The sequence below is a fragment of the Megalops cyprinoides genome, chromosome 6 (assembly GCF_013368585.1).
Source record: "Megalops cyprinoides isolate fMegCyp1 chromosome 6, fMegCyp1.pri, whole genome shotgun sequence".
Lineage (NCBI taxonomy): Eukaryota > Metazoa > Chordata > Actinopteri > Elopiformes > Megalopidae > Megalops > Megalops cyprinoides.
In genome coordinates this window covers 33,380,053-33,390,964 of record NC_050588.1, presented here as the reverse complement: position 1 = coordinate 33,390,964, position 10,912 = coordinate 33,380,053, and the positions used below count along the sequence as shown (strand labels likewise).

General features: G+C 39.9%; 1 protein-coding gene across 1 annotated transcript; it reads right to left on the bottom strand.

Moving 5' to 3' along the window:
• Positions 1-742: 742 nt before the first annotated feature.
• On the bottom strand, positions 743-7,278 carry ywhaba (tyrosine 3-monooxygenase/tryptophan 5-monooxygenase activation protein, beta polypeptide a). The gene is made up of 6 exons (XM_036530914.1): positions 7,201-7,278; positions 4,416-4,730; positions 4,028-4,151; positions 3,521-3,684; positions 3,035-3,130; positions 743-2,649 (listed from the first exon to the last, which is right to left on the bottom strand). The coding sequence occupies exons 2-6, from the start codon at positions 4,719-4,721 to the stop codon at positions 2,593-2,595; spliced, it is 747 nt and encodes a 248-aa protein (XP_036386807.1). The 5' UTR covers positions 4,722-4,730; positions 7,201-7,278; the 3' UTR covers positions 743-2,592.
• Between the last annotated feature and the right edge of the window lie 3,634 nt (positions 7,279-10,912).

The window sequence follows — 10,912 nt, the reverse complement described above, 5'->3', positions numbered from 1 at the left end:
CTAACCTGTATATGTATACAGCCTGGACATTCATACAAAGCTTTACAGAAGCTTTCAAAGGTTTCCACAAGCCATAAAAGGAGTTAACACCATAGCAAGGAAATAATTTGCACCCGTTACCATGATTTAATTATCAAACTTGCTTGGAAACAGTCACTGATCTATAAAAGTTGTCCAATGGCTATAAAACTACCACAAAAAGCTGAATTTACCAGCTTCCACAGTAGTGTCTATCATGAAGAGGTTTAAAATCAACATATTCTGTGAAATAAAAAATGTTTAGGAGAAAAACCCAAGGTAGGTGGAACAGTCAATTCAATCATGTACCAGTCCTGATAGCCAAACCTTGATCAAAACAACATTTCTGGTTTGAACTCAAAAAAGCAGTGAAAAGAAACCCCAAAATCTGAAGGGGCTGTAGAAACTCTACCAGGAGGAATGGTCATAAATCCTGAAGGAGCAAGGTGTCTTAGTGCTGTTGATCATCACACTTAAAAGCAGATCCACAAAACACACAGGACTTACATGTAAATAAATTTAATCATTGCATTTTTTGGGAAAATGTGTTGCTACTTCAGGAATATGTTGCCTTGGGTAGTGCTTTTTGTATTAAACGTTAACGTGTATGAATGCAGGACACCATGTATTTGCAACATTATGTATAACTGCGAAGTATCTGATTTCATCTGGCTTACGATCTGTCAGAAGAGCAAGGACAGGTCTAAAGAAACAAACAAGAAAATTCGGAACTGATAAAACTTTTATTTCACTTTAAATTGTCTTTTACACTTTCCTGATTATTACATGTAAGGTGAAACTAGAACTGTTTTAAAAGACATACACAAATCTAGTATTACGTCAATAACCAGGTATTTATTTTTTTGTTGTTTTTTTCTTTTTTTAAGCTAGTCTAAATTTTCACAACCACGTGCGCGCTAGGCGATAAAACCGTCACAGAAGCAAACTTTAGGCAGAATACTGGTCAGTAAAAACGAAGCAAGAAGATATACCAGATATACAGACAGGCTCGGTTCCACATTCACTACTGCATTTTTATCAAGCGTAGATTAACTGCCATTTGTTCAGCTAAAGGGGAGATTTCTCTTCAGTGCATGAAACATTGTCTTCAGCAAGACAGACTGAGACAGATGACTTCTACACCTAAGTGGAATGTTATGGTGATGGCAAGGTATTGTGACACTGAGTGAATTAAACTTATTTCCAGGTCCTTAATCTACTCCAACCATTTCACGAGACCAGCCTTCCACAGCGCTAACTAGATGACCGTCACCTGGGCAGCGGACTCAAGTCCTCAGTTGCATAACTAGTACCAAACTAACACCGTCCTCTGGAGGCCAACACAGACATCAACACAAACCTTTCATTACAGATCTTACATTTGGAAACTTGCTCACACAGGTAATTGAAACAGGTTTTCATTTCACTTGATATCATTTAGTTAAGGAAATGGAAATTAATGATTAGTCAGTTTGGACTGTCAGCATAAGGCCTTCAGAGCAGGCTTGAAAAACCCAGACCTAGAAAAATTAAAAGCAACGGCTTTAAGGTGTTTCTCTGCAAGCAGGTTCACAACATTACATTTTAAGACAGATTTATATTTACTTCTAAAAAATGTTTACAATTTACAATTTGTTTTGCTGAAAACAGTTACTATTATGCAAAGGGAAAAGAAAACATTTAAGAACAAACAAGGTTCATTGTACTGATGTCAAACAGCACCTTTATGTTAGCTGTTCTTTGACAGCACATTAGGATAATGCTCAAGTTTGTTCAAAAAAGGTCCATTTTTGTTTTAAATATTAACGTTATGTTCTGATGGAATGTTTTAAAACTGGACAAATGTGGAATGGCAAAACCTAGGGTCCCTTTTTATTACTTTTTTCCATATGTAAAATAAAATGGTGAACATTACACAGCAATATGCACGTTAGTCAGTGTCACAATACAGCCTGCTATACCATTCTGTATGAGCCCACAGCAGAATTGTACTGTACCAATTTACAAACTTTACAGACCAGATTTATTCTGTGTGTATGTATATCCTTTCACCCTCTCTCTGTGTATATGTCTATATACATAGAAAGGAGGTGAAAATACAAATAAGCATCACAGTGTTTGGTGAAAAGAAACTGCCAGTTTCAGAACCTTTGAATAAAACCTGTAAATGCCAGTACGCTAGTAAAGGACTATGACAACTTAAAAAATGGATTCTATAATGCATGAACTGCCAGGTGAAAGAAATAATTAGAATTAAAGTGAATTCTGCAAAATTAGGGGGGGGGGTTCAAAACACAAGAAATAAAAAACGGGGTTCAGAGAGAAAAAGGGAGTGGGGGGGAAAAACTGCTTCGCTACTCAACCAGATGTTAAATCACGAACAACAGACTGAGCCTTCTATCGACTGAACGTTACCCTGTCACCTCGGAGTTATCTGAGAAGGGCACAACTGGTGGGTCAGGTACAATTCATGCTGCTCATCATACAGAAGGGAGCCTGATGGAGCGGGGATGTATGGGCTGTATATGTGTAAGATAAAGAGTGTGGGTGGATTAACAGTGAAGTGCAACGCCATTAGTTCTCCCCTTCGCCAGCATCCCCCTCATCGCCCTGGTTTTCTGATGTCCACAGCTGTAGAGACAGAAAGAGAGAGAGAGAGAGAGGAAGAGAGAGAGAGAGAGAGAGAGAGAGAGAAATAAAAGAATCATTAATACTGGGTGTACTACGTCAACTTTTAGCTCTCTAAACCCCACAGATCAGAAAAGCCCCCGCAGATTTCGATTCCAAATATTCCAACTATAATTTTCCCAAGTTGATAAAATGCTTACTGCAAAAACACAAGCCAGGCATTGGCCAGACAGAGTCTCACATTGCAAGGATTTCTGTTATCTGAATTTACAACCTGCATCAGTATGTCAAGTCTGGGGAAAGGGGAGGGGAATCAGACCCACGGCGCAATCTGATCATATGTGCAATTCAATCGGACTGTTTTCCTCTGAGCCAGACGAGAACTTACGGTGAGGTTGTCCCTTAGTAGCTGCATAATCAGGGTGCTGTCTTTGTAAGAATCCTCATTCAAGGTATCAAGTTCAGCAATTGCTTCATCAAAGGCCTGGAAAAAGACAGAAAAAGGGTATTTAAAAGGAGCTGACACCCCTACACAAAATGCTCCCATTTGTATATTTTAGTAATTTATTTACCTCTCACTGCATTTGAATAGTGACAAAATTCGTAAAAAGGGCTGCATATATTCACATTATCTGACCCAAATCCTCAAAGCCCAAAGAATTTTTGTCCTTCATAAATATGATTCACAACACTGGTAAAATTGGTGGCAAATGCTACAAGACAATTCATATTTGCAAAGAGAACTGTGTGGGCAATGTACAGTGATGCAAAAGAAGCGTTGTCTCTGGGGCAATGTGTCAGTACCATCTCTTTGCACCGACAGTCAGAGGGGTCTTTCGGAGGAGACCAAAACCAGCAGTGTAATGGAGCTCACCGTCTTTGCCAAGGTGCAGGCCTGCTCAGGGGAGTTGAGGATTTCATAGTAGAAGACGGAGAAGTTGAGGGCCAGACCCAGTCTGATCGGGTGCGTCGGCTGCATCTCCTTCTTGCTGATATCAAAAGCCTCCTGGTAGGCCTGCTGAGAGTTCTCAACTGTGGCTTTAGAGACAAAGAGAGAAGAGAATTCAGGCAATTTCATCACCCCTGGAAATCGCTATGCAAGGACATCTTGGCTTATCTATCCTCTTAAGACTTCTGAATGCATTTATCTACAGTAATTTATCCTCACAGTGGGAAATAAAACAAAGGGGCAAAGAACACGCAGTGACCGTGAGTCAGGTGTTTTCTTGCTTCAGTTCACCTTACTAAGAGGCATTACATTAAAACCACTTGCACCTTCGGTTTCATGTGCACCAGCATTCATAAAAGTGACACGGACCACCGGATTTACACGACCACGCAACCCACAGATTCCAATTATAGTAAAGAATTATATACTAACTCTTCTTGGACTCTCCAGATGCCACTTCAGACAGATATCTGTAATAGTCTCCTTTCATTTTCAGGTAGAAGACCTTGCTTTCTGCCTGACTCGCATTGGCAATGAGGTACTTGTCAAGAAGCCCCTGAAATGGAGGTAAAAAAAGAGAGCTAATGTTAATTCTAGTTCCACCACAAATCACAGACTTTACTCAAACCTGTGATCTTAACAGTTCTGCCCAAAGAGGTTCCAAGTCTCACAGTGTCATGAATGTCAGTGAAGTGTACATGGGTAATTAAAACATTCAAAGTACAACAGCGTCACAATTTCATCTTGGATTAAGGACAAACACGGGTCACAGGTATGCGGATCGGCACGTCCTTCAGCCCCATCCAGCCGCCGGCCTCACCAGCACGTCGTTGCAGATGTCCTGCAGCTCGGCCTCGATCTTCTCGCGGTACTCGCGCGCCATCTGCTGCTTCTTCTCATTGCCCTCCGTCTTCTGCTCGATGCTGGAGATGACGCGCCAGGAGGACCTGCGGGCGCCCACCACGTTCTTGTAGGCCACGGAGAGCAGGTTGCGCTCCTCGTTGGACAGCTCGTGGGAGGGCTCCTGTTCCTGCTCCGTCACCGCCTTCATGGCCGCCGCCATGTCGTCGTAGCGCTCGGCCTGCTCCGCCAGCTTAGCCTTCTGTACCAGGTCGCTCTTGTCCATTTTTCCGCGCTGCTCAGAAACACGAGAGAGAAGATTGAGCGACCTGGTCAAGGAGCCCTTTCTTCTTGACTGTTACTGACACCCTTGAAGATGTTCAAATCTTTGTAACTGTCACACTTCTTGATCTTGGAGATTTGCTCATTGTCAAGAGTAAGTCATTATTAAGTGTTTAAAAATGAGAATTATTAAAGCAGTGTATTAAGTAACAACTCCATGTGGGTTTGTGGCACCTTTTACTTAATGCCACAGAGAAAAAGGACAGCCAATATTAAAATTATAATGTGAATGCACACGTACAAGCATGTGAGCAAAGGGTGCCCCCTTGACACAAAGTCAGTCAATAAAAGACAAAATTGTTCAGGAAGAATTTAAATTGATTCCTAACTCCAACTGGTCAATCATTTTGTATGTCAAAGCAGAGCCTGACTTTAAGAACATGAGTGAAGCCAGCCTAAGCCACAACTCACATCCTGAGAAGAATGTATACCAGAGCTAGGACTATTATCTATTCTGCTTGATTCTTGACCCGTGGCATATTAACTTTGAGAAGCTTGTTTGACCTGCTGCAGCTGGAAGAGTCAAAAATAGTTAAATAAAATGGGAGCCTTAACTTCCTACATTAAAACATTTGAGATATGTATGGACTGACTAAAGTGTTCTGCAGGCAAACAGCCTTAGAACTATCACTTTAATGTTAAGAATTTCAAATGACATCTATGGTCAGTCAACAAAAAGATAACGAGGATGGCTTCTGTGAACAAGGCAATACCCTTATCATTAGATTTTTAAGCATACCATAGCAAACATTATTTTTAAAATGTCACAGTAGTCCAAAATACCAATTTACCATATTTTGTGTTTTTAAGATTTATGTTCTCATATTTAGTTAAGGACTGGATGTCGGATGTCTGATGTCAATGTCGTCATAAGCATATCAAATGCTCCGTAATTTTGTATCCCAGTCACCTGGAACTTGTCTAAGTGTTTGAACACAATCTTAACCGTGAAAAATTTCAAATTTAACCGGCTTAACTGGATAGTATCAATGATTCAGCGTTTTGTTGGTTGTCCTTGACAGACTGGGTTCTAACGTGACATACAACCTTCTTATTTACGAATATTGCCATTTGATTGCCATCATGTGAACCGCAGAGCGAAACAAAGAGTTCACTGCTGAATTTCAACCCACTTAACCTCTTCGTCCAATCTGCTTTTTAAGTGCACTATATTTGACAGCTCATGTCGTTTCTGTTGTTATATCACTGTACAAGCAGGCCAGCAAACTTGATTCCTCTGCACACAGTAACTAGCTATCTAAATCCCAGTTACACGCGATGTACCCGGACCCCGAGGTGTGGTCTGTCGATAACCGTGCCAATTCAGTTGGATAGGTTGTGAACCTTCCGTTCTTGTTTAAACTTTAATTCAGGGTAAAACATTTCAGCCACACCGTTGTTTGTTTTATGACTATTATGATACCCACACGACTACGCCCCAGGCCTAGAAATCTAGCATCCCCAAAATAATTTTGGGGAAGACACTAATTATAAACAAAATTGCATAGAACATGTGGACGCGACTCTAAATCGCTTGCTAACACTCTATCTGATTTCGGAAATCACTGTTCGAATTTACTATCTGGCTAATCTGTTCTGTGATAAGGCAGCTAACTCGCTACGTCAAGTAATCGGTTGAAGCTAACGTTAGCTAGCTCGCTAGGTGGAACCGGTCGGCCGACGAACCGGCTTTTTAATGTTTCAGATAGCAATCTGTATTTACCAAACTTGATTTTACAGTACCATTACAGTAAATTACAAGGCTAGAGAATAACGTAGCGATACACCTAGCCAGCTAGTTAACGCACGGGATAGGTACAGCTATAGCTAGCGATCAGTAATGTTAGCGTGGTATGCTAATCCGTATCTACCTTGCTAACGTTCGTTAGCTACCATAGAAGCTAACTATGCTGTAGTTACGCCCTCTGGCCTCTCTGTCGCATTCCCGTGTAGCATTTCATCCGATGGAGAGATAGAATCGTCACCAGGACTTCGAATTGTGGCCGTCTGGCAACTTACGAGATATCAATGGTATTTTTATTGTTGCTGAACCGCAAAGGCCCGTGCTTTCCCCTACTGACACCGATAACCAACCAGCTAAATATCACGGCTTGTTGTATTTTTATGACGAGCCGTACCCCCCGTACCCCAAAAATGTACAAAGGACGACCATATTCGACTAGGTATTTCTGCTATCTGTGGGAAATCGCCGGTCTCTGCGATTTAAAATATTTTCATGTCCTCGCTTATGAGCGCTATTCATCACACGCCACGGCCTAAGTCCTTGCACCCAGCCCCAAACCACAATAGGCACCTTCCGCCACTAACCCCAATTGCATCTATTATTCAGCAATTATGCACCCCAAAACTTGTACCTTACACGCAAGAGCGACCTACGTCCCGCCCTGGGCAGGTAAACTCACATTATTAATGTACTTTTATTCCTGCTTTTATCTGTGGACGATGGGAGTCTCTCTCCGTCCTCCGTCTCGCTGCTCGGGATATTCAGGGCAGTACCACTTCCGCTTGCACTGACACTTCCGCTTCCTCCAAACCCCACCCCTCCCCCCGCCAGTAACCAGGGTAACCGCTGCTCGGGGTCTCCGACGCATGTTCCAGGGGTAATTACGTCATTAAGACCATGGCAACCACTACGGAGTGACGTCAGTTGTTACTATGGTAACAGTTACTAGGAGGAGTATGTAGAAAATGTAACAGGCGGCACTTGGTTTTAATGCGTGCAAACGATAGCTGTCCAGAAACATTTGTATATCAGTCTGAATTTTTTGTGAGAGGTCAAACAGCTCAGTGAAATGTCCTATACTCTCAGGTGATATTCAGCTCACACGCTTCAAAATACTAGTTTAATCGACAGGAACTGACTGTTTGCTGCTTTGCTTTGTTGTATTGATTGTTTGCTATTTCTACCCACAAGATGTCTGTCAGCCCATGAAACATAATTACTGATCTGTACTGAAGACATGAAACAACATTCAAGTTGTTATTTCTGTTAGGCATGTTTTTACGGGTTTATTCTAGACATAATCTAATACTAAGTATTACAATCTATCTGATCTTGTATCTGAAAATGAGAAACAGCTTACATTGAGAGTCACCATGTGAAAGGACATCACCTAAATATAATAATACCTGTGATCACACTACTACCTATAATAGTAATAGGACTGTCACTAATTACTGCTTGACAAAGTGGAACACTGTGCTATGCTAAAAAGAGGGCCCATATGACAAATTACCATCTTGGAACCTTTATATTGGAACGGAATATCAGTGATGTACAAGGTCTTACTTGTAGTGCCTAGAAGGACATTTGCAGTGTTAACGGTCTGCTCAGTTGCATTTCAGTGGCTTTTAAACCAGGACAGAGTGTGCCGCTTGTTTGGAAAGATTTAGTGAGCGCAGGCATCCATTAGAAAACCAATTACTTGTGCAGGGTGGATATTGTTGTTTTCCTGTTTTACTTGATTGTGTGAGAAAGCATCAGTTCTTCTGTCAAATACATACACCGAAATGCCAACTTTATCAATCTGAGCACATATTATTACACTTATTTCATCTAAGTTTCATGGAACATTAGCTGGGAAAAGACTGATTCATTAGCACTGTGCTAACTTTTTTTTAGTACTAGGCATGTATTGTGCAATCGTTAGTGTAGAATATGAATGTAGTGTCATGGTAATAAACCGAATTTCTCTTTCTAGTGTATTGACTCAATCTGTAAATATGATCTAGTGTTTGAAACACAGCTGGTAATGTAGATGGTAATGTATGTAAAATTGTAAATCGTTGTTTTGTAAACAAGAGTGTCCTACAACAAGATTTAGATTTTTCCAGGTACTTTGTGTAATGGAAAATGGTCTTTTAAAATACCATGTCATATATGTCAGACCTACAGAGATATTGCCTACCATATAAAGCATGTGGGATGGATTTATTATTATTATTTTTCTGTGCGCAATTTGACAAAAACTGAAAATCAACATCACAATGAAGACAAGCTATGGAAAATGACAACAATTGAATGAAAGATACAGAGGCATGGAATGTGAGACAATCTCAAAGATTCATGCACAACAAACATCAAATCTAATCTACAAGAATATTGAAGTTGTTCACATAAAAAAAAAAAAAAAAACTGAGTCATGAGTATCAATTATGACATTTAAATTCTCATTTTGGTTTAAATTTCCCCCAGTGAACAGCAGGCAGTCTAAAAGTAAACTGTTTTTCAGACATGTTATCTGCTTGCACGTGACATCTACAAGGGCACAATGTATATGCACATGTATGACTCATAGTACATTAACACAAATTAATTTTGATACTGTACTAGCAATGTTGTATCTTGGCTATTCAGTTTGCTGAATAGGGTGCAGCACATTCAAGAATAATATGTAATGAATCTAACAACATGTAATTCTCCTGCCAAACTAAAGTTTTAAAAAAATATGTTTAATTTTTCTTCCTTCCCCCATTTGAACAGACATTATGGTAGCCTGGACACTCTGACATTTTTTTTATTGAATCAGTTTATTTATTTGGGGGCTTGTGGCCTTTTCACTGCAGTGCATTAATAGGAGATTGTCATAAACACAAATTGTAAAAAGTACATGACTGCAAGACAGGGAGACTGTGTGTATTGTTGTGTAACCGCCAGAGGAGGGCAGTGGAAGCTCTGATATGTGGAGAGAGACAGAAGAACGCTGTAGTTCAGAGGGGAGGAGGGCTTTTTTTTAATATGTATATTTTTAAACTGCATATTCAGTGTTGGACGAAAAGGGACTCAGTCTATTTCTGTCATTTTCTTAATGCAAATGTATGTGTGTAGGCATACATGCCACAGCACTGGTGAGGTGACAACAGTTCAAGTTTTGCTGTACTAGGCTGTTATATTTGTCTTTTTTCACAATGGCTTTGGGTTGTTTCAGGACAGCAAATGATATGGTAGTTATAGAAGAATTGCCTGGCAGGTATGCTTTATGGAATTTTTATCAGGCGTGTTGTTTTTTTAAAAGATGTTCAGCTGCAAACACAGAACTGTCAAAATGAGCCAATAGGTATCTGTATCTGTACTGGAATCAAGACTGACGCTTTGATCCCTGTGGCTACTAGCTGTGAGAGCTCGGAAGAAAATGTTCAGAAATAATTATAGCAAAATCTTTAGAGAAATAAATGACAGTGGGATCATGTGTCATGGTCAGCCTACCTTAAACGTCACTTTAGGCAAAACCGATAAGCTGTTACAGTTCTCATTTAACATACATCACTATTTGGAGCATGTAACTGATTTACAATTTTTTTTCTGAATAAAAGCAATATGTATATTCAAAATGAGCCCATTTCCCATATGGCAACAACAACATCCCCTCAAAGATTTATTTTGAAGCTCTTCTGTTTTTGTTACTAAAGGTTAATGTTTCAATGCACAAGGATTTTTAAAAGCTTTTTTTTTGCGTATAATGACCTAATTTATTGATGAGGTCCTGTACATCGCTTCCAAATAAACTCACTTCCAATATTCAGAACAGTAAAAAAAAAAAGGTAAAATTGAGGCTCATCAATCTTTTTACAGATACACATCTCCAGGGAAATCTGCAACGCCTCCATTATGACACAGCTGAAGCCCTGTTTCGTTTGCTCAGCAGAGGGGGGATTTTTTAAAGTAATGAGCATCTGAGGGTCACTTAGCAGTGAGATGCTGATTAGTCTGAAAAGTGATATTAGTCCTTGTTGACTAATATTCCAAGTGGGTACTGTTGCTCTCATCAAAACAGTAGTACCATCAGCCTCAATACATTTTTGTATGTAGTCCCAGGGGGCATTCAAAATGTGCATATGCTGTATAGTGAAAGTCAAAAAGAGCACAGGTATGTGTGATTCTATTTGTGCAAACATGAACTTTCAGGTCCATGCACAATGCAGATCACACCATGGCTACAGAGATAAATTTCATTGTTGCTGGATGTTATGCAGGGACATGTACTTAGCTCTGTAATTTCCTCTTGTGTGAGCAAATGTTAATGTAAATTATGAATTTGAGTTTGAAAATTAAGCAATGCATATAAAACTCACAGCTATAGATATAAAATAAATCAAACAGTATATGTAGGTGTG